This window comes from Macaca fascicularis, chromosome 5, assembly GCF_037993035.2.
Source record: "Macaca fascicularis isolate 582-1 chromosome 5, T2T-MFA8v1.1".
NCBI lineage: Eukaryota > Metazoa > Chordata > Mammalia > Primates > Cercopithecidae > Macaca > Macaca fascicularis.
Genome location: NC_088379.1, coordinates 148,635,475 through 148,659,854, shown reverse-complemented (window position 1 = coordinate 148,659,854; position 24,380 = coordinate 148,635,475). Strand labels below are relative to the sequence as shown.

Sequence of the window (24,380 nt, the reverse complement as noted above, 5' to 3'; positions counted from 1 at the left end):
TATTTACACAGTGTTTTATCTTCAAAGTAGCTTCATGTATTTAAGTTTAGTACATTTCCCAAACCTGGGTATCACAAAATAGTGATGTCTAGTGAAATAAAAATTTCAGTGGTCAAACACGAAAATACTGCTTACTATCCACTGTCTTACAAAGTGACATTTTACTTTAAACATACAGAGAAATCTTACTATAAACAAAAAGATGTTTAAACTTTGTTTATCCCAGAATATCCCAAACTTAAGACTACAGAACTTATTAGCATTATCCTCATCTGGCAGAAAACAAGTTGAAGCTCAAAGTTCAATGATGGTGAAATAAGGAAGAAAAGGAGCAATCCATCAAAGCTAAACTTTTCTGTATTCAAATTTTAGGTTATTAGAAATGGGGCTATTTGGTCAGAAATGGTTAGCCAGACATTGGGAATAAAAACAAAACCTAGCATTAAATCAGTACAAAAATAGTGTTTACTACAATAAGCCATCTTAAAATAATCCAGACTCAGCATTCTGGTATGCAGATGCCTGAATGCAAGGACCATTTTTCTTTATAGAAATATGTTCGTTTGAAAAACCAAAAAGTCGTAACACTCAGAAGTTGAAACTGATACTTCCTCCCACTTAGAACTTGAAAAGCTAGTCTTACCATATAGTGACGTTTAAAGATGTAAGACATTACAGGATGGGATCAATAAACTTGTAAGTTATCCCTGCTATTAGGTTTTATGATACTAACAATATTGTAACAAATGTCTACTTCATAGATTTTTTTAAGGTCACCTTAAAGAATACCAAAGATGACACTTACTCTGAACTTGGCTATAGTACACAAAAAAGCCCTGAGCACTCACCATTGCAGTTCTGGACTTAAGAAACCAGTCAAATCTGAACTGAGGAGAGTTGCGAATACACTGTCGTAATTCATCATAAACATTTTCTTTGTCAAATCCAAGTTTGTGAAGCATACAAATCAGAAAACGATCTTCTTCTTCAGTATAGTTTTTTCCTTTGTTAGTACCGTATGATATTCTCAGCTGATGAAAAGGTGCTTTGTACCGTCCAATCTATGAAAGTCAGATTTTGTATTATATAAAATACAAACGCTATATAATCTGTATTTCAAACGCAGCTTTAGTATAATTAGCTGAAATGTTGCATTTCAAATCAGAATTTTTTATCCAGAGCACCTCAATTGCTTTATATAACCCTTGTCCTGAAAGACCTTTATAGTCTTTATTATTATTATAAAGAGAAATACAGACTAAGACTTTCTGATTCTACTTAGTAAAAAGCTAATCTTAGTGCCTCTGACTCAGATCTATTAGTCTAGCATATAGGTAAATTCTGTTGACAGCACCATATTTGAATGCTACTCAAAGAAATTTTAAATTGTGAACCCTTACCTCTTTTCATTTTATAAAAAGTCACTCTCTAAGTGACTGTATCACTGACTACAACACACTATATAAAAGTAACTCTCAGCTACGAGTTATTTTATTAACTACCCTAACTTATTAACAAGCAAATTACCTTTGTGTCAAGTGCTTTCTTGATGCTTATTCTTCTTTGAATTCTCGCCTCTCCCCTTTCAATCTGAGCCATAATCTTCTCTATGTCCTGGAGCTCATTGCACCTTTCCCAGAACACAGCTGTAAAAATTGGACAAAGTAAACAAATCATTTATATTTTTATTTCTTTAGTGTAAACAAAAATGGGATCAACTAGATTATTTATCTTCTAATTCTTAAATTTCTGCTATTCTAAGCAGACTCACCACAGCATACCCTCACATATTAACCTGATAATACAACAGACTTCAGGAAACACAGCACATAATACTTGAAGTTATGGAGAGAAATTAAGATAAAAATGCAAGGGCAATTATCCAGTGACTTATTCTGATTTTCTCTGCTGTAGCTAGAGTTAGCTAGGGTTAAAAAATTTTTTAAAAGGAAACCATTACGCTATTTTTGGGAAGGGGACATTTTCTAATTTGTAAAAAATAACGAAGGTACTAATTACGTTGTGACAAAATTAGTTAATCACAACATAATTCAGAGTAAGAAAACAAGAACCTTCCAACAGCTCTTACTAAACTCCAACAGCCTGGTTAAAATTATTACCTGAATATTCAATGACTTCTTCTGGAGTTTTGCCTTCTACTTCTCTTGCTATATTTTCAATATCATCACGACCCCACTTCTCATTAGCCTTGATAAACTGATTAAAATCTCTCTTATTCCAATTGGTAAATCCCTTCACAGGAACAGAAACAAAATATTTAATCACAGCACATTAAACTGGAAAACATGCTATGAAAACTTTAGCAATCCTTCTAAATATTACAAAAACAAATTTTCAATTGCTGCTAGTTTATTTATTAAGTTCTTTTAGAGTGGTAACTTTTCGTGTACATAAATGTACACTTTTGACAACACATTATACATTGCTCAAATACCCAAGCAATTAAATATGAGTGGGAGAGAGTAAGGAACACTGTATGAAAAGGTGACAGTTTCACTGAGCTTTGAAGGATTATTAGCAGTTGGCCAGAAAGAGTGAAAAACATAAAGGGCAAAAATATGAGCAAGTAGAAAAATGGAAGGAAAATAAAGCTTTAAAGGTAAGTCAAAGGCCAGATTCTGAAAGACCTTGATGAACACCAAAGGATGTTTAAAAAATACCAAGCCAAGATTTATAATTGAAAATGGTGACTGGGTAGCAATGTGGAAAATTCATAGGAAAGATGGGAACATTCAAAGTAAGGTGATAAAAAGGATACCCACTCTACCGAGGCCAAAGTAATAAAATCCATAGTCTTCTCAACTACCTCAACTAGTGACAATCAAACGGAGCATTTATATCCACATGCCCATAATTGTCTCCAATTATTCCATCTTTAAAAGCACAAACTTATTTATGTGTATGCCCCAACATAACCTAACACAGTCCTTTACAACAAACTGTTACTAAAGTTTGTACTGATTAAAGGCTATACCTGTGTTAGAAGCTTCTCTTTTTCCTCTAGCTCTTCATCATTAAGGGATTCAGCTTCATCAATTTTAAGCTGTTCTTCTTTTTGTGCCTGTGCTGCATTAGGCAGCTCAGGATTTCGAGGTACCTAAAAGATATTTTCCTATGCCATTAAATCAGTAAATTTTAAAGAGCATGTGATAAACCAACTAACTGACATTTCACAAGTTTCAATTCAACCAGGAGAGAAAATACACTGATACATTGCATTTATGACATTAAAAACAAACTAGATTAGTCATGAAGTCTTATTTTTTCTTTTTAAAGAATAACAGACCCAAGTTTACATATTTCACATATACAACTAGGTTAGGCTAAAGCAATTATTTTTCCCACTAGGTCCAAATTAAATATTTATAACTAATGTTTATACTTTCCGTAATTTCTGGATAGGAATGAACAGAAAGGTGGATAATTTCAATTACCTTGTACCCAATAGTTTTTCTGTAAAACAGAATTTCTTTTTCCAGTAACTCAAATAAACGTGGAGGAAAAAACTGGAAATCCTGAACGTTGGGTTGTTTTGGAGGTCGAGGAGCCTAAAGAAAAATAAAAATAAGTGTTATCCATAAAAAAGAAATTTTGTTTTAAATGTATTCTTAGTCCTCACTTCAGAAACCATGAGAGCCAATTCTGCAAGTAACTGAATGCATCTTTCAATAAAACTGAATTGATATCTTAATTTTAAATGCACAGATTCAAAATTAATTTTTTAAAAATGATAACTAAAAACAGAAGGGAGTACACTCCAAAGAAATACAGAATGTAGGCCAGAGGCGGTGGCTCACGCCTGTAATCCCAACACTTTGGGAGGCCAAGGCAGGCAGATCACGAGGTCAAAAGATCAAGACCATCCTGGCCAACATGGTAAAACCCCATAGCTACTAAAATTACAAAAATTAGCCAGGGGTGGTGGTGGGCGCCTGTAGTCCCAGCTACTCAAGAGGCTGAGGAAGGAGAATTGCTTGAACCCGGGAGGTGGAGGGTTGCAGTGAGTTGAGATTGCGCCACTGCACTCCTGGTAACAGAGCAAGACTCTGTCTCAAAAAAAAAAAGAAACACAAAATGTAATTATCAATCTTTTCCAAAGAATATAAGAAAAAAATTACATTTTCAAAACTTTTAGATATTTTTATGCTGTGTCAGTCAACTCACCTTGGGTGCTTTAGGTTCACTAACACGAAGAGCTTCCCTGAAATATGCATCAACAGCATAGTTGGCTTTTCTTTCTCGTTTAGGTGGTTCAATCCATTCTGTGAATGCAATCTAGAACATGGGAAACAACTCAGATCACCGACTTATTCCACAGTAACAAATCATCATCAAGAAGGATGTTTGTAAATGGAAAGATATTCACAAAATCCTAGGCTATAAGCTATGAGGGTGGGGAATATGATACTTTGCTCAATATTATGTATATAATTAACACATGAGACAGTGTCCAGTCAACAGTGTAAGCATTCAGTATTTCTTGCTTAAAGGAACAACTGTTAAATGAGGGAGAAACGCTACTGACTGTTTCGTATAAATCTAAACTAGGAGAAAAGTGTAGACACAAATTAGCCTAGAAAAAATTCTGAAGATATAGACCTAAATGTTAACACGAAAAACATTGGGTAGAATTATTTTTTTCTTATACTCTATCGGTATTTTTCAATTTATCTCTATATTACCAAGTATTACTTACGAAGTTAGGAAAATTTTCCGTTTATTACCAGCCACTTCTGCTGTTTAAAATAAAATGAATCAGGTTGCCATCCCACATTACTATTCATCTCATACAAGAATATATTTCACTGTAAACATACACCACAAACTTCATTACAAAAACTTTAAAAATATTTCAGAGCTTCCCAACTGAAAAACTGGCATTAAATTTTACATAATGATGAAAATATTCAGATGTGAATAAGCAAAAATGACTGCTGTTTTAAGCAAAATTACAAGACATTACAGTAACACTTAAAATTCCAGGTTTCCAGTAAAATAAAGCTTTCATGTAACCCAAACCTATTTCTAAATTACCTTTTGTTTTTCCCTATAGTCTTCTCCTTCGAAGTTATAAACACTCGACTCTGTATCCATTGTAAAGTTTCTAAGTGAGCTTTCGCCCATCTTGGAGAGCTTTTCATTCATCTCTGCAGTCTAGAGAACAAAACAATCAACTTCTTAGATTCACAACAAAGAAAGCATGAAACCTGCAGTCAAAATAAATTAACTTCAGGTACACAAAAGCTTTTTTGTTAGGGAAATAAAATTATTTATCAATGTAACAAATATTTCCTGTTTCTGGTCTAAAACATTCTATATTAAAAGCATTATTTAATCTACATCTCACCTTCTTTGCACCTCTTTCCAAAATACCATCAATATCTTCATCAGTGATCTCACTTTCCTTTGAAGCAAACACATGTGTTGCCCCATGTCTAATCATTTGAAGCATTTCATCTTTCCCAATTTTGTTCAGATTCTGATCCACAAGCCTCCCTGAAAAAAGATTGTGTTGTATAATGTTAACTGAACAGACTTTATTTTACTGGAAACTTGAAATTCTAAATGTAAGGTTTAATGCCTTATAATTCTGTCTCAAATGTCAATCATTTCTGTTTACTGTTTATTCACATCTGATAATTTTCATTTTTGCACTAAATTTAATGCCAAATTTTCAGTTGGTAAGCTACAAAACATTCCTAAAGCTGATATATTATATAATGAACCCTACTGTATACTGTGTCAATGAAATATCTTTTGTGAAAGCTGCATATGATGAAGTTTTCAAAAACCTACAAGTTTCAACAGATGGAAGCATTATGTATTACACAAGTTTCTGATGAGCAGAAAGGTGTTATTACTAATACTCCTCAAATCAGCTTTTTCTCCTTAGAAAAGTGAAAAATCCTTCCCACAGGCCAAACTTTACACAGAACTGAAATATGTAACATCAGTTTCTTTTTAAAGAAAACTTCCAGAAGAACTGGAACTCCTAAAAACTTATTTTATTTGTTTATTTCTTTGAGATGCAGTCTTGCTCTGTTGCTTAGGCTGGAGTGCAATGACAGGACCATAGTCACTGCAGCCTTCAACTCCCTGCTCAAGCCATCCTCCTATCTCAGCTTCCCAAGTAGCTAGGACTAAAGGCATGCACTACCACACCTGGTGAGAAAATGTATCTGGATCATCAAAGAAACTCATCATTAATAAATTACTAAAGATTTTCAGTTGGCAGGAATTTGGACAACCTTGTAATTTGTGTTTTCAAAAATACAGACATAAAAACAAAAACAAAAACCCAGAAAGACTTGTTTTCACCCACCTCAAGGGTCACTCACATACATCTAAACAAAGCTTTGATTTTTATACGCCAACCAACTTGTAATTAAGTGGAAAAAGATCCAAGTTTTCAACAACTTCTTTAAATACTTGTATCATGGTTTGGGGCCCATAACAGAATATACAACCAAACATCTGTGACTTTGAAAGTGAGGCAATATCCAGAAAGTACGTTTCTTTGGATTGGATGCTGCCATTGCTACCAAAATGGTCTCATGCTTATACAAGCTACTTCCAAGTTGGGCAGAGAGGGAACCTTCAGATGTAAAGTGCTTGTGTACTCTCATTTTCAATTATGTTCCTCAAATAAAAAACAGTAACACAGAGGTATGTACTTAAGGCTTGCTGTTTGACTAACATGTCTACAAATGGCACAAGAAAGCTATTAGCCTGAAGGTTTGCTCCAAAAATTGCCACAGTAAATATGAAGTAAAAAACCTCAAGATTTCTAAATTTATGAATCAATTAAGGTTTTTTAATCTTTAAAAAAAAAGTGTTTCAGACAGGCGTGGTGGCTCACACCTGTAATCCAGCACTTTGGGAGGCTGAGGTGGATCACCTGAGGTCAGGAGTTTGAGACCAGCCTGGCCAACAAAGTGAAACCCTGTCTCTACTAAAAATACAAAAAAATTAGCCAAGCACCACTGGTGGTGGGCATCTGTAAACCCAGCTACTCAGGAGGCTGAGGCAGGAGAATTGCTTGAACCCAGGAAGTGGAGGTTGCAGTGAGCCAAGATCGTGCCATTGCACTCCAGCCTGAGTAACAAGAGCAAAACTCCACCTCAAAAAAAAGTGTTTAATGGATGAAAATAACTGAGAACAAGAAGCACATGGCAGGTGTTTTTCAAAACACACAGATGTGTGAAGAAAAATAAAACATTAGCCATTTTATCACCCATGAGATAACCTCATGGGTTGGTAGCCTCGAGAAGCCCCCAAAGGCCTTCCTAATTAAATACTTAATAGTTAACAAAGTTCTTGGTCCCCTTGAGTCACTTCCCAGCTGTATGTACAATGAACAAGTAATTTAACCTCTCAAAAGCCTTTACCTCTGATGCTAACATCTCAAGTTGGCATGAAGACTAAAGGAGAAAATGAAATGTTCACACTGCCTGGCACAAAGTAAACACTTTATTAACGGAAACAATTTGTAAAAATAAGCAATAATTTATTGTCTTTAGGTATGCAATAGCATTAGGGATACCAAAGACATGAAAAATACTCTCTTACATGGAAATAAGAGACTGACAAAATCAAGACACCTACATAATCAGTAAACAATGTAACAATATGCCTTTCAGCTTTTTAGACAGATAGTAAATATATGCTCACAATGCAGTTACAAAGGAAACTAATGAACATTTGAAGTTATTAAGTTTCCCACCCCTTTTCTTGAATTTTATATTTCCCATCATCAACTTTACAGTAAGTTTCATGAAAACATAAACTATGTCATCCTTAAAAGTTGATCTGGAATGAGAACTTAAGTTTCCTTCAATCGATTCAAAATAAAATCCCACTCTCACCCCCTACTCCTACTTATACCTTGTTTACTTCATCTGCCCTCCCAACTAAATTGTAAACTCTTTTAAAGTAAGAATACTTGAATGTTCCATTTACCACTGAATTCTCAACACCAAGAACAGTGCCTAGCATCTGGTGGGTACTCAATAAGTTGCAGACAAGAAAAAAGAATAAAATCAGGCTCTTTGATTTTTATTTCTTCAGTATTCCCCACAGTAATCAAGAGTAATTAGTACATATAAATCATTAACCACCACACTGAATATCAGATATCTTATATACATTATCCCCTTTAATCCTTTAAAATCCTTAAGTGTATTTTTATCCCCACTTAACAGATGAGGAAATGGGTTCATGTAACGAGAGAGAACTGCTAACTGGCAGAGTCATTATTCAAAACTCAATTGTCCTGAGCCCAAATAAATCTTAAGGACAAAACTAAAGTTTACTGTATTTGCAATACAAGTAATCTCTACTGGCTGCAAGCTTGACTCAATGGATGCTTAGTAACAAGAATCTTCTAAGACGATGTTCAAACAAAAACAGGTTGTGTCAATCCAGCTTGGTAAAGTTTTAAAGTTCCATGGCTTACCTTGTTGAATGACTATTGAATCCAGTCTGAGTTTCATCTCAGCACGTTCTACTATTCTTTCTTCTACAGTGTTATCAGTTATAAAGCGGAACACCCTGACTGTCTTGGTCTGTCCAATTCTATGTGCTCGGTCCTAAATAAATTACCATGTTATTTTGAATTGAGTTTAAAAGTCACATAAATAACACTGAAATGGGTACATTGAGAAACAAAATTAAAATATTCTGAAGTATAAAACTTTTAAAAATTTGTAGTAACAATGAATCTGTAAGAATCAGATGAATTCTGCTAGGTTACAGAGATAAAACACACACAATGTCTCCAAACAATATACAAAATTATAATTTTTAAGTCTGATGAGAAAAGATTTTAAGTCTTTTTCCCTAGGTTTAAATTCAAAATGTTTTTCTATCTATATCAAACCCAAATTGTTACTGTATCAGGCAAAAAAGTGACATGAAACAATGAACTTATCAAACATAAAAATTCTAATCTTTAAATATTACCCAATTAACTAAATACAAGTAGTCAAACTAGTTTGAATAGGAATTTCTGTTTCACTTTTGCTAACTACATTCCTAAAAAACTCCTTTATTTCTAATAATCGGACAATTTTCCCCAGTCAACCTTAGTAAGAGCACAAGATGAAAGTGACTAACGGGCTGGGCACAGTAGCTCACTCCTGTAATCCCAGCACTTTCGAAGGCCGAGGTGGGGGGATCACCTGAAGGTGAGGAGTTCAAGACCAGCCTGACCAACATGGTGAAACCCTATCTCTAATAAAAATACAAAATTAGCCAGGCGTGGTGGTGCACACCTGTAATCCCAGCTACTTGGAAGACTGAGGCAGGAGAACAGTGTGAACCCGGAAGGCGGACCTTGTGCTCCAGCCTGGGCAACAGAGTGAGACTCTGTCTCAAAAAAAAAAAAAAGAAAGAAAGAAAGTGACTAATTACAGTTGGGTTTATGGTCACCAGTATCACGGGTCAGGCCAATCTGCAGTATCAATTCTCTCAATCTAAAAATAATATTCCTGATCTGACTGGTACTTTCACACAGGTGTATCTTTTAAATATCTAAAGTGGCAGACAGGCTAGTTGCTCATCAAACTCAATTCTCTTTCGTCCTATGATACAACAACAATATAATTTACCAATCCCCTTGCAGTCAGTTATGCTACATGATGAGTTCTGTCCAATTGTCTGATCAAGAGGGTGGAGAGACAAGGAGGCTCTTTCAAGGTCTGACCCATAAATTTCCTGGAAAATCCCCAACTCTATCCTTTCCCCCTTCTGCCAATAGGATGCAGAGGATATAGCAGAGGACTCCAGGGTCCTAAGATATGGCAGATCTCTGAGATGGAAATACCCTTATTTAGATGGAACATCAACTCAATATACTCTCACTGAACCACTGGATTGGAGAAAAATAAAATTCTATTGGGTTAAGTCACTGGTATCTGAAGAATTACCTCACCCTAACTAATTCATCTACTAAGCACAGAATACATTTATTTGTTATCTCTTACCATAGCCTGAAGATCTACTTGGGGATTCCAATCAGAATCATACAAAATTACTACATCAGCAGTCGCAAGATTGATGCCAAGACCACCAGCACGTGTGCTTAACATGAAAACAAACTTTGTGCTGTTTGGTTCATTGTATGCATTGATGGAGTCCTACGGATAAAATAAAATGATTGTCAAAAAATTTATGATTCTTTTTTATCTCCCTCCCCAAATTTTACTCACTTGTCTCTCATCATGGGGCGTCTGACCATCCAACCTGCAGTACTCATAATTTCTCCACATGCAATAATCTTCCAAAATGTCCAATACCCTTGTCATTTGACTGAAGATTAATACTCGTGAACCTGTTAGTGAATATATTAATATATTCAAAAGTAGAAAAATTTAAGGGTAACCAAAAGTAAGACTAACCAATTATAATTCCAAAGTTACCTACTTGGTTACAAGGGGGCAAAAAAATCTACACATTATCATCCCAGTCAGTCATTTCCCACTTTTTTCTCACCATGGCACAAATAAAAAAGGATAACATTTGTACAGAAAAGCATATTTGCCTCTGGTCTGGAAGGCTTTCCCATCTCAAAGGGTAAGATAATCATTATCTTGTTACCTCACGTATGTTTAAAAATAACCTTCCACTACTCCACAACTCCTCTTCAATGCGTATGACTCCCCAAACCCCCAACACACACCTAATACTCCAGGTTTCAACCTGGTTCTGAAGACCCATTCCAGATCAAAGGACCATAATATGTACCTCATATATCTACAATGACTATCCTTCACTTATCTGACGTGATTCAAACTATCTGACTGCCTTCCACTTCTTTAGGCAACTACATAATACTTTCAGTAGAATGCATCAAGACAAAGGATCATTTTGAAAAGTAATGATTATGAAATGATCCCGTCTTATAAGTGGAGGCTGACAATCTGCTGTTGTCACACGTTCCTGCACCTCAAATGTGTAAGAATATTTTTTTTTTTTTTTGAGACGGAGTCTCGCTCTGACACCCAGGCTGGAGTGCAGTGGCGCCATCTCAGTTCTGCCTCCCAGGTTCAAGTGATTCATCTGCCTCAGCCTCCCAAGTAACTGGGACTACAGGTGCATGCCACCACGCCCAGCTAAATTTTTTGTATTTTTGGTAGAGATGGAGTTTCACCATGTTGGCCAGGCTGGTCTTGAACTCCTGACCTAAAATGATCTGCCCACCTCAGCCTTCCAAAAAGTACTGCAACATGAGAACATTTAATAGTCTCCATTTTCCTTGCAGAGTTTAATATACTTTACATTAATATCTGAATATTCCCACCAAGTTCCTGCCACTCCTCTCCACCAATTCAATTCCTTTAATTACTTTGCTTTCAAGGAAAGCATTTTTTAAAAATCTATCTCTACAAAAAAGGTATAAAAAGGAAAAAGTAAACCCATTCACTGACAACTCTTACAATATGCTTTTGATAGTATCATAGAGGAGATTCATCTACTGGTACAACTGTCATTCTTATTAAAATACAGAGAGAAACAAACAAACTTGAATCTGTATACTTAATACTGTATCAGTGATATTTCTTATCTTTAAGAGACAGATAATAATTTATGAAATGCTATAGTGTCTGGCGTTTGCTTCAAATAATCTGGGAGGAGGAAAAGTATAGTAGACTAAAAACATTTTTTATTAGTTAAAATTGGAAGCTGGCTTCTAAGTTCTTTCTACATTCGTGTAATTTAAATATACCCAAACACACACCACAGACATACCCCTTTTCTTTTTTTTTTTTTTTTTTTGAGACGGAGTGTTGCTCTGTCGCCCAGGCTGGAGTGCAGTGGCCCGATCTCAGCTCACTGCAAGCTCCGCCTCCCGGGTTTACGCCATTCTCCTGCCTCAGCCTCCCGAGTAGCTGGGACTACAGGCGCCCGCCACCTCGCCCGGCTAGTTTTTTTTTTTTTTTTGTATTTTTTTTAGTAGAGACGGGGTTTCACCATGTTAGCCAGGATGGTCTCGATCTCCTGACCTCGTGATCCACTCGTCTCGGCCTCCCAAAGTGCTGGGATTACAGGCTTGAGCCACCGCGCCCGGCCGACATACCCCTTTTCATATAAAAAGTCAACATACTATAGATAAAAATGTTTCAGGTCCATGTACATGGTACCTAATTAAAACCCCACATAAATAATTAAAAAACAATATCATGAACACACCACCACTGTCTAACAATGGATCTGGGAACCATGTGTGGGAGGGAGGTGCAATCTTCACATTTTATGACAGAAAGCTGTAATTTCTAGGGAAGTATATATAAAGTGTAAACTCTTTCCAAAATCAAGGGAGTATGGTTGCTCTAACTATTGCTTACCTTCTAAGAGACTTAAGGCCTAAAATCAGGAGTGGGGGTTAGAGCTCAGATAATGAATAGGTTTTTTTAATGTTCTACACTTCAACTTTAGAAAGCATCAGAGCAGTCATTTCAAAGTATAGTGCTCCTTTGTTTTAACATGAGCATTTTAAAACAGTTTTGATAATTTGATACGGGTAATAGATACCTTGTTCTTTTAACTTAGGGAGCAGCTTGTCTAAAACCACCATTTTGCCACTGTTGGTTACTAGATGCATATCTGTTGTATAAGGTGGACCAGGTTCCGCTCCATCAAAGAGATATGGATGATTACAGCACTTTCTCAACTGCATCAGGATGTTCAATAACCTCATTTTGTCCATCTTGCCTGCTGAGTTGAGTATATCTATATCCTTCATTAATATCCGAGTATACCTATTCAAAGAAGAAAAATATTTTTAGAGCTTAAATGTTCCTTGATCAACCCCTGCCACTTTACATACTTAATCCCCTTCCCCACCTGAACCCCCAAATATCTGTAAGAAACTACTCATCAACTTCTAGGGATGGTTAGGAATTTAACATCTGTAACCTCTTTCTTTTTGCTTCCATTTTTCTTTATTGTACATAGTGTTATAATGTTCACACTTATGCCTTGGGCCTTGAGGATATTATTTTAAAAGTACAAAAACAGTTCCCTTGGGTAGAATTAAAACAAAGCAGTAAGATATTATATCTTTAAGTAATAAAGCAAAACTTTAAAAAATGTAAGTTTTAAACATAATTTTAGTTTGTAGTTTTTTGCAACAGAAAGTGCCACTATTCGATTTTTATATACCCCATAGCTAGTGCAGTATTTAGGTAAGAACCCTAACATCTGAGAAGACAAGAAGACTAATGAAATGGTAAGGCATGATGATGAGAATAATATGAATACAACGTGATTTACATATATATATAAATACATAGGGGGAGGGAGCTATGTCTGTGAGGTAGGTCTGTGAAGCTACTACAGCCATAAGCTAAGGCCAGATTATAAAAAGCCTTGAATGTATACTAAGAATTTAGACATTGTTATGAAAGAATGAGTAATTTGTCTAAGCACTAAAGTTTTAGAGCCTTGGATCCTTTGAACAAAATAAGTAGCCTAAGCAATCTATGCTTAAACAACAAGGCAGATCTTTCCATCTCAATTCTGATATAAAGTTCACTCAAATGTTTAACTAAAAAATATTTGTCTTCTCTTAGCATTGACTCATTTTAGTTCTGTTTTAGAGCCATCCAAGCTAAGCCTAGTATCTGCTACTCTTTCAAAAGTTTTGAGGACATTTAGGACCGACCACCTTCTACAGATAACCTCTTACCCAGATAACATGCCCAGTTCTCTATATGATATTAAGTCCTTTAACCAAACAACTCTGGTCTCTTGCAAATACTTATCAAAATTTAAGTATGCACTTAAATATACATGAAATATAATGAGACCACTAAAGAAAAGGGTAAATTTATTTCCCCTCCTTTGAACACAAAACTTACATAACAGTATCTTCTTCTGCAGCCACTTTACACTGCTGACCTAGTATTTATGAACTACTAAGTGAACTGTGTATCTCCCACACTGTGCTATCACAGTTTCCTTCGTAAAAAACCCAAATAGATGGCTTCATATGAAACCCATTGATTTAAATCCCAATTTTAATTTTGGATTTATAAGCCTTCCATCCTGATTCTGTCATCTAGTAAGTTCAAAATTTTCTATAATGAGCTTAATGAGCAAGACCTCTACTACATGACGAGAAACCTCTTTTCAGGTTGAGTTCAATCCAGCAAACTGCAATTCCATGAAAACACAAATGAGGAAAACAAAATACAAATGAAATTTAGGGAAGAATCAATAGTGCTATCAACTACATCTGAGAACACATACCACTCCCTTTGCATTTTGCTGAGGCCCACATAGATTTTTACTTCCTTCTTTGGAGGCAAACTCTTTTCAACATCAGCCTTAATTCGACGAAGCAGGAATGGACGCAAAACCTTAAAAAGGACAAAAATAAATAGGTAATACCAATATTACACATAAGGTCATATTTCAGCATCTTAGAATTGTATATAAAATATATGAAAAAGAAATTTCTCTTTATGAGTATCAAGTGATTTCTTAGGACTTCTTCCTGCAAATACAGTCATATCTCAGTATCTCTGGGAGACTAGTTCCCCTCCCCTTCCCTTTGAATATCAAAAGTCACAAATGCTCGAGTCCATTATATAAAATGTAGTATCTGCATATAACCTACAAACATCCTTCCATATACTTTAAATCATCTCTAGATTACTTGTAATAACAGTTAATAGAATGTAAATGCTATGTAAATACTTGTTACACTATACTGTTTAGGGAATAATGACAAGGAAAAGGTCAGTATCTTTAACATAGATGGAACCATCCATTTTATTTTTATCTTTTTTGGGGGCAAATATTTCCAATCCATAGTTGATTGAATCTATGGATGTGGAACCTACGGATATGAAGGGCTAACTGTATATAATTTATTACTACAGGGTTCCTGAAGGGTAATAATACAAGATCATTACTTATTCAATACAGGCATACCTCAGAGATATTGTAGGCTCAGTTCCAGACTACCTCAATAAAGCAAGTCACATTTCCCAGTGTACCTGAGAGTTACATTTACACTATTAAGTGTGCAATAGCATTATGTCTTAAAAAAAGTACATCCCTTAGTTTAAAAATACATTATTACTTTAAAAATGTGATACATTATTTAAAGCAACACATTATTGCTTTAAAAACAGAGTAAACACATGCCTTGAGAAAATGGTGTTGATAGACTTCCTTGACACACGATTGCCACAAACCATCTATTTGTTTTGAAAAGTAAATTTTTCTTAAAAATACAGTATCTGTGAGGCACTGCAAAGCGTAATGAGATGTGCCTGTATACATAATGAGTATGTACCTGTTATACTACCATAAAATACTAAAAACAGTAGTAAATTTTTAAAATGATGTTTTCAACAATTCGCTGCCTTTCAGGTCTAAAACTAGTTACTTGCATGCAGACTGTCTAACATTGCTTAAGAATGGGCAAGGGTCTCATTAAGATCTCTTTTATGGTTGGTCTTTAAACTTACTGTCCTAACTTACGGAAGGAATATACAAGTATACACTTCAATAAATCATGAGTGTACAGTTCTAGAAATTTTATTCAAGTACTGTAAAAGTACCCATGTTATTACCTAAATAGAACACTCTAGAAATCATTTTTGTGTCCCTTCCAGTCACTATTCCCTCTTCTCCTTCCCAAGGGTAAGCAATATTCTTACTTTTAGACACCATAAATTAATTTCGCCTATCATTTTTAACTTTATATACATGGACTCACTCAATAAGCACCCATTTATATCTGGTTTCTTTTATTAAACAATGAGACATTTCCACGTTATATGTAGTAGTAGTTCACTCATTTTCATAAAACAGTAAGTTTTAAAATTAACTATACAACTAAAGATACACTTTTTTGTACCTCTCTTCTATCTACACTGGTTTTTAAAAACAGTGACTATATCACAAAACAAATTAGATATCACTGGGGAAAGTATCATCAACATCTCTCTAATATCACCATGTAGAAAAGCTAGTTTAGCCCTAGTTGACAGGTGCCAACAACTGCCAGATGTGTAAGTGAAGACCTTCAGCTCCAAATGGTTCTCTTCTGGCATTGTCCAGCTAAATAAATCTAACTGGATAAACCCAGGTGTAACCCACAAAGAAACCACCCGGTCAACCCATAAATTCTAGGGTTGTTAATAAACTATTAAGTATTTTGGGGGTGGGGGAAATAAGGGAGTCTTATTTACCCCTAAAGGGGGGTTAAGGTGTTTTTGGGGGGTGGAGGGAATAAGGGGTTCTTTTGCAGCATTAGATAACTAACGCATCAAATAAGAGTTATCTCATTCCTAAGCATATCCATACTGACTTCTAAACCTTCCTTTCATTATGAGACCACAGGTACTACTGTAGAAACTTCAAAGTAAAGAGCAGGAGAAAATAGAGAGGGAGCTACAAGACCTCTTCTCCCTGACTTCATAAGCATTTTCAAAATACCCTTTGAACAAAACAGTTTCCAAATCTGGTTGATTCTGCTCTGTGGGTTATTTGTTTGCTTTACCTAGATGTACCTACGTATTTACTACAGGAAAGCCAAGAGCAGAAGAATAAGGGGAAAAAAAATGCATGAAAAAAATCATGTTCTTCTGCCTCCTTTTCTACCCCCAAGATTACATATACACTCCACAATCCTTGGTCTAAGTAAACACGAAGAGAGTGCTCAGACGCATGAATGCCATCTGAATTGAAATAAAGGTAGCTAGGAAATTACTACCTTCAAATATTTAACAAAACGCTCAGTATTTAAGAATTTTAAAGTACTTTATAATGAAATATTTGAACAATTATGAACTTAATTTTTTTTCCCTGCTCAAATATCCACTCTAACTAGGCATTGTGCCAGGTATACAAAGACAAATAAATATGCGCTTCCTGCCTTTGTGCTTGCAATCCAGTATAGAAAACACTTGTGAATCATCTCAATATCCTCTGCAAAGTCCTATAACGTTAGGGTGCTCAGATTGTTAAAGATGGAATACACAGATGACTAGGCCAGCCTCAGCCTGGCTGGTTCAGTGGAGGTGATGTCACTGAGTCTTGGACTAGGTATTAGTAAAGAGACCAGGAAAAAGGATTCTAGATGTAGCAAAAATGATAAGCAAAAATAGATTAAAATTACCACAATGTTTACAGAAAACTGACAGTGGGGTCAGCAATCTATCAAATTAAAGCTCAATATATTAAGTAAAACAGATGCCAAAGAACGTTAAAAAGGTTAGGTCATGGAAGGGCACAATTTTGTTCCCCCGGGGACATTTGCAATGTCGAGAAATTTTTGGTTGTCACAACTGGAGGAATGTTACTACTGCCATCTAGTGAGTAGAAGTGTCAGGGATGCTATTAAACATACAACACCACACAGGACAATCACGTTCTCCCCTCTCTCCTTACCCCTCTCAAAGATATACCCAGACCAAAATGTCAAAGGAGGCTGAAAATTCCTGAGTTAGGTCATTAAGGGCTTTATATAACATTCTTACAAGCTCCTGCTTTAACCTGCTGACCAGGGTATTTTAATTTGGGGTCTGTTAGAGAAGTTTCTCTACCTACCAACTTTTACCTGTGAACCGTCCCAGGAAGCTGTACGTAAAAACAAAGCTACACAGCAAAGCAAAAACATACCAACTCTGCTCATTATGCAAGGCAGCTGCTTACACACAATGTCACTAGATTTAAGAAAAAACAGATGGATCTTTCGCCCTTTCAAAAGTGAACCTGTTAGATTCTTCTACGGAATGTTAATTGAACTAAGCTTTAAAAACTTGTCTATAAGGCCAGGCGTGGTGGCTCATGCCTGTAATCTCAACACTTTGGGAGGCAGGTTGATAACTTGAGTTCAGAAGTTCGAGACTAGCCTGGGCAACATGGTGAAACACCGTCTCTGCAAAAAATACAAAAATTAGCTGGGCATGGTGGCGAGTGTCTGTAATCCCAGCTACTCTAGACGCTGAGTGGGGAGAAACTGCTTGAGCCTGGGAAGCAGAGATTTCAGTGAGCCAAGATCAAACAACAACAAAAACTTGTCTATATTAATTATTATGCAATTCTTCTTTCCCCCACTGTACTTTGTATAACTGTAAGAGATTACTTTTTCCCTTAAGTCAGGATTCCACTCTAGGTTCTAACACTGAACAACCACACATCATCCCCTACATTGATTGTAAGATGTAACAGTTAAGTGTCAGAATTCAAGCAGATCTGATTCTTAAGCCATTGAGCTTTTTATGAGCAGGAAAATAATCTACTAATTTAAACCTTTATCCTTTTTCCCATCAGAAATATGCTTTAACACTACTCCAAAATACTTACCATATGAAGCCTCTCAACTAGTTTTTGATCCCCAAGGCAGTTGTTTGTATCAAACCAGGAATCAAAGTCCTAGATTAACAAAAAAAAAATACTCAGATCAAAGATAATATTAATAAATACCCTATAATACCAGATACAGAAATGATTACTAGAATTAGTAATTTTAATTGTAACCCACCAAAAAAAAACACTTAGTCCAACCCCATTTCTCCTGTGTCACTGTTATCAACAAATTTTAAAACAAGTAGATCAGAAATCACACTACCTTCTAAATATTCTTCTCAAAAACATCAAAATAACAAGTTTCACAGTAAAAAGATAACTTGGAAAGCAAGTTCTATAGAATTAGAAAATTAATATTCTTGAAAAATATCTTTCAATTTTCATAAAAGCTTGAAAATTAAAACATTTTATAGTTTGTTCTCTAAGACCATTCAGACTTCTCAAATACCAGTTTACAGAACAATGTCAATTTTAATCAAACTTACTAAATGAAATTGAAATTACCAGCATTTCATTAATATTTGGTTAGGATACAAGGACAGTTTCTCTAACCTCATCTCTTGAAAATATGTATTATATATGTGCTTTGTTTTTGAGTAAACATAATCTTAGAATTCACTGCTTTAACTAAAGTAAATGAAAGTGTCAATGTAGTGAGAAAAAAGGAATTATCTCAAGAACATCGAAATATGTAAAATCGAAACTAAAACTGCTTTTCGAGTTTGATTAAATATCTTTTTACAACACAAAATCACTATTCTTTCAAAATAATCTTCAACAGAAAAAAACAAAATTAATACCTTTTTATAACTTAACTGTAGAAAAATATACTAACGTGGTGCTCTTCAAATCCCTCCAACACACACAAGATGCCAGCTATGCAAACAAAGTTTCAAAAATAAACGCTGGTCCAGCAAAAAAAACAAAACAAAACTGCAATTTCTAATAGCAAAAACTCTTGACATAGCTATTATATTACTATGAACAGTTCAAATAGCTAATTAACGACTGCTATCATTTCTATGACTACAAATAATCCATAAAGATTAGGTTATATTTGTTTGTTAGACTATAGTAAAAGAAAAGCCAGACGGATTTCACTAAATTTGACAGTCACCCTTGGCACTTAAAACATAAGCAATGTGAGGTATACAAATCACTTCAGGAATACCTTGAGCAGCACCTTAAAACCATAACCAGTCGCAGCACCTTAAAACCATAACCAGTCAACCTAGAGCCACTGAAACAAAATCAGGCTAACATGACTTACCAAATAGAAGTGACAATTTATGCCATTTCAGATAGAGAAAACAATGATTTAAAGTAGACTGAGGCCTGGCGTGGTGGCTCACGCCTATAACCCCAGCATTTCGGGAGGCCGAGACAGGCAGATCACTTGAGGCCAGGAGCTTGAGACTAACCTGGACAACATGGCAAAACCTCATCCCTACAAAAAATACAAAAACTAGCCAGGCGTGGTGACACACACCTGTAATCTCAGCTATTGGGAAGGCTGAGGCACAAGAATCACCCAAATTCCAGAGGTGGAGGTTGCAGTGAGCCAAGATCGCACCACTGCACTTCAGTCTGTATGACAGAGTGAGACTATGTCTCAAAAAAATATAAAATAATAATAATAATAAAGTAAGATTGAAACTAAAGGCACAAAAGTAAATTCCCATTATACAGAGACAACCTAGGAGATAACACCAGGCTAACTATACAAATAAAAGCATAAAAAAATAATAATAATCTCAAGCCACGCTAAAAGACAGGCCACTTTTATTACAAAAATATATAGCATTAAGCAAAATATTATTATTACCAGAAAGCATCAGGAAATACTTACATCCGCTGAATTAAACACATCTGGCAACAGAAAGTTAAGAAGTGACCACAGCTCATGCAAGTTGTTCTGAAGAGGTGTTCCAGTCAATAATAGTCTATTTGTAGTCTTGAATTCCCTCACTATTTCTGACAACTGAAAGAAAAGAACCAAATACACCATTAGAATATTCTGCATATTACATTATTTACAACAGCAAAGACCTGGAACCAACCCAAATGCCCATCAATGATAGACTGGATAAAGAAAATACGGCACATATGTATCAGGGAACAGTATGCAATCATAAAAGAGAATGAGTTCATGTCCTCCGCAAGGACATGGATGAAGTTGGAAGTCATCGTTCTCAGCAAACTAACACAGGAACAGAAAACCAAACACTGCATGTTCTCACTCATAAGTGGGTGGTGAACAATGAGAACACATGCACACAGGGAAGGGAACATCACACACCAGGGCCTGCTGGGGAGTGGGGAGAAAGCAGAGGGAGAGCATTACGACAAATATCTAATGCACGCGGGTCTTAAAACCTAGATGATAGGTTGCTAGGTGCAGCAAACCGCCATGGCACATGCATACCTACGTAACAAACCTGTACGTTCTGCACGTGTATCTCATAACTCAAAGTTAGACGAAAAAAAAATCTGTACTTCAATCAAATTCTTACATGAAGGCTGTTCACATCTAAGTATCAAATTACCTTAGATTTTTCATTTTTGATCCTGTGAGCTTCATCTATTACTAAGTATCTCCAATTAAATTTTTTGAACACAGACTTCTCTTTAATAAGCATTTCATAAGATGTTACACATACGTCCCATTCTCCTGGTAATAAAACGTCTCTGACAAAAGCAGCCTGTGTAACAAGAGAAAAAAATTACATCACACAGGAATAAACCACACATTAAATTTACTGATGACAAGTAATCTAATATGTAAAAGGAGGTGGGAATATTAAAAAGGAGTAGAGTAGCTATATTATGCAAATGTTTAGAATCAGCTTTCTTAACACTAAAGTAACATCATTAATCATTTAAATGTCAGAACCATTAAATTTTTAAAAACTGACAAAGTTAACCCGTGCAAAATTCAATAGACACTTAAAATGGCTTTCTGCAATTCCACTAGATATGGAAATCCTTAGGAGACAGGTTTAGACAAAAAAGAGGGAGGTTTTAACATAAAGAAAGGAACAGGGCGGAAAGATAGTTAGCAGTAGTAGGCATCTGCATTCCTTTCAGGTTTATAAATGTATTAACACATTCCTAATAGTATTATTTTAAAGGTAAGAAAACTGAAGCAAAGAGTGGTTATTAAGTAATTACCACTCTCTGGGCTCCCAAACAAACAAACAAAAATTGATAACTTAAAATACCCAACGTAACTAGAAAAGGAAAGAAAAAAATCTAGACTTCTCACTCACAGGTAAACGAACGGGAAATAAAAAACAAGTACACAGCTATTCAGCAGAGTCTGAATAAATTTCCAAATCTGAGCTTTATATACTAATGTTATTATTTCCATCTCTTCTTCCCACAAGGATGTTGTTAACTGATCGAAATTTTAACTTATTTTGTTAGTTATCATAATAAATCACCAAATAACTATATATGACTCAACTGTCTTTAAAAACCGTAATTCTGTGACTATTACCACTACACACGTTCATCTAAAAATGTGGCTCCTTAAATTTCCAACCAACTCACATTTCAAAACATCTTTTAAAAACGAGAAAATACTTCTAATGAGAGCAAAACCACTGATTTTATACAACCACTCCCAAAAGGGAAACACTATATATTCTTACAGCTTTCTACAGTTTCTAGTGTCTTCTTTCCAGTATGATTTTCTTTTTTTTTTTTTTTCTTTTTTTTTGAGATGAAGCCTTGCTCTATCGCCCAAACTGCAGTGCAGTGGCGCCATCTCGGCTCACTGCAACCTCTACTTCCCAGGTTCAAGAGATTCTCCTGCCTCAGCCTCCCAAGTAGCTGGGACTACAGGCCACGCGTGCCACCACACCGTTAATTTTTTATGTTTTTAGTAGAAACAGGGTTTCACTGTGTTAGCCAGGATGGTATCGATCTCCTGACCTCATGATCCGCCTGCCTCGACCTCCCGAAGTGCTGTTTTTTATCCACCAAGATGATGCTACATTTGTAAATACTAATATTTGCGAAGATCCCGTCTCTTTTATCCTTCCTCCCATTATACCCATACTCAAGCCTGAATTCAAATTATTTTAGCATCAAAAATGTAATGAAATACTAGAAACTTACTCTTTGTTCTTTATCTCCTATCAAACAAACAGATCTAAGTGTTGGTACCCATCTCTTGAATTCACTCATCCAGTTGTGTAATGTAGACTTAGGAACCAAAACCATATGAGGACCAGGAATGTTTCTGTAATGTTTCATGTACCCAAGAAGAGAAATTGTTTGAAGAGTCTTTCCTAGGCCCTAAAAGATTTCAAAATAACCATGAAGCAATGAAAAACAAAAACATTATTTCAAAATTATACCTCCCAACAAACAGAGATAAATATTTAAGAGAAATGCCACATATTTATAATAGTTAATAAATGGCAAAAACTTAACATATGTCAAAGTTTGTGTTATGTCATATAATCTTCACAAGTCTCTAAAGGAGGTATTATTATCACCCGCATAAGGCCCAGTTGAAGTGACATTCCCAAAGCCATCTAGCACAGCTAGCATTGAAACACGTTTCTTTTGACTTCATACTTTCTCCAACCAATTAAACGTTTTAGCACTATAGCAATAAGGAAACTTTTTAAAACATTCATTACATAACTAGCAGTTAACAAAAGATAAAATGTTTTATAAGAATTGTACAAGCTACCACCTGGAAAAAATTCTTATCATTTATAAACAACTAATGACCTCACTTGTGTTTTACAGAACTGGAAGGAAATAAATCAGTGTACTATAAAAGTCATCCAAAAACATGTTTCTCAAATGTATTGTTTTTAAATTTATTATATTTTCACAGATGGAAATTTCTCACAATTAAAATACAGATCACACGCAATTAAGGCAAGCTGCTTACACTAGTTCCAGAGAGGATCCATTTGCTAACAGTTGTAGACTGTAAGAAACTTTTGTCAATTTAATGTATAAGATATTTTAAATACAAAACATACCCTTCAAAAAATCTACCAACACATACCATTTCATCTGCAAGGATACCATTGATGCCATTCTCATACAAAGAAATGAGCCAGTTTAATCCTCGGACCTGATAATCTCTCAGTTTACCCCATTTTACATCTAAGAATAAAAGAAAAGCACAATATGCATTTTAAGACAAGAAATACAAGGCAATCTCTTCATCTGGGCCTACACATATATACTGACTTCATTTTCATTACTAAGGGATTCTTGAAGAATAGGAACTCTGCAAGTTCCAAACTACTAGAGGTAGCTGCCATGGTCTGAAGTAGATACGCTGGACATGGAAGATAACCAAGTACGGGAAACATGACTGCAGGAATCAGAGTACCCACTCCAACAACTCAGTTCTTATGTTACCCATATACTGGTCCAAGAGACTCTTTGGCCTCTTGTCTTTTTAATGACAACCCAAGTATTCCTAACCAAGTATTTTCAGCTTTCATAAAGACCAGATACAGGTTATCTGCAGATTTTATTTTCTTTCTAATAAAAAAAGGAAATAGGAAATTCCTAAGTTACTTTTCCAATATATCTTATACATTCCAATGTGCTCTCTTTCAGGGTATACTACTTATTTTGCTCCCCAGAATAATTACCAAATATACATAACAGTCACCTGATTTTTCTTTTTTAATATGTACACAGCGTACCCCCCATTTCCTTTTGAAAAACACTTGAGGATAAAAAGTTAACCAACAAACAAATACATTTCACAAAATATTAAAACAAATTAATATAAAAACATCAGAAAATAACTAAGCAGATGTGTTCATGAAGTACCTTTTTAAAAATAAATTAGTTTTCTTATCTGGGACAAATATAAAGCAAAATGATCCCTAGTTTTACATATACTTCAGGGCAATAACAAACACAATGACATTTTATGTAACTTTGAAACATAGCACTACTGTCCTATAATATGCTCTCATCTCCATCAAAATCTGAAGTTTATTTCACAACCAATAAACATCTAAGATTACTAAAAATCTGCTTCA

The 24,380-nt window shown here is 35.2% G+C and overlaps 1 protein-coding gene across 1 annotated transcript in view; it reads right to left on the bottom strand.

The window, feature by feature from the left end:
- SMARCA5 (SNF2 related chromatin remodeling ATPase 5) overlaps positions 1 to 24,380 on the bottom strand; it is a 41,186-nt gene that overhangs the window by 5,682 nt on the left and 11,124 nt on the right. The window contains exons 5-22 of the mRNA XM_005555991.5: positions 23,381 to 23,481; positions 22,471 to 22,650; positions 20,895 to 21,050; positions 20,198 to 20,329; positions 18,346 to 18,414; positions 14,272 to 14,381; positions 12,553 to 12,779; positions 10,230 to 10,351; positions 10,005 to 10,157; positions 8,477 to 8,609; positions 5,369 to 5,517; positions 5,056 to 5,175; positions 4,186 to 4,296; positions 3,456 to 3,569; positions 2,996 to 3,118; positions 2,121 to 2,253; positions 1,528 to 1,646; positions 849 to 1,061 (exon numbers count right to left, since the gene is read on the bottom strand). Coding sequence (XP_005556048.1) covers positions 849 to 1,061; positions 1,528 to 1,646; positions 2,121 to 2,253; positions 2,996 to 3,118; positions 3,456 to 3,569; positions 4,186 to 4,296; positions 5,056 to 5,175; positions 5,369 to 5,517; positions 8,477 to 8,609; positions 10,005 to 10,157; positions 10,230 to 10,351; positions 12,553 to 12,779; positions 14,272 to 14,381; positions 18,346 to 18,414; positions 20,198 to 20,329; positions 20,895 to 21,050; positions 22,471 to 22,650; positions 23,381 to 23,481 — 2,465 coding nt within the window. The remainder of the gene's footprint in view (positions 1 to 848; positions 1,062 to 1,527; positions 1,647 to 2,120; positions 2,254 to 2,995; positions 3,119 to 3,455; positions 3,570 to 4,185; positions 4,297 to 5,055; positions 5,176 to 5,368; positions 5,518 to 8,476; positions 8,610 to 10,004; positions 10,158 to 10,229; positions 10,352 to 12,552; positions 12,780 to 14,271; positions 14,382 to 18,345; positions 18,415 to 20,197; positions 20,330 to 20,894; positions 21,051 to 22,470; positions 22,651 to 23,380; positions 23,482 to 24,380) is intronic.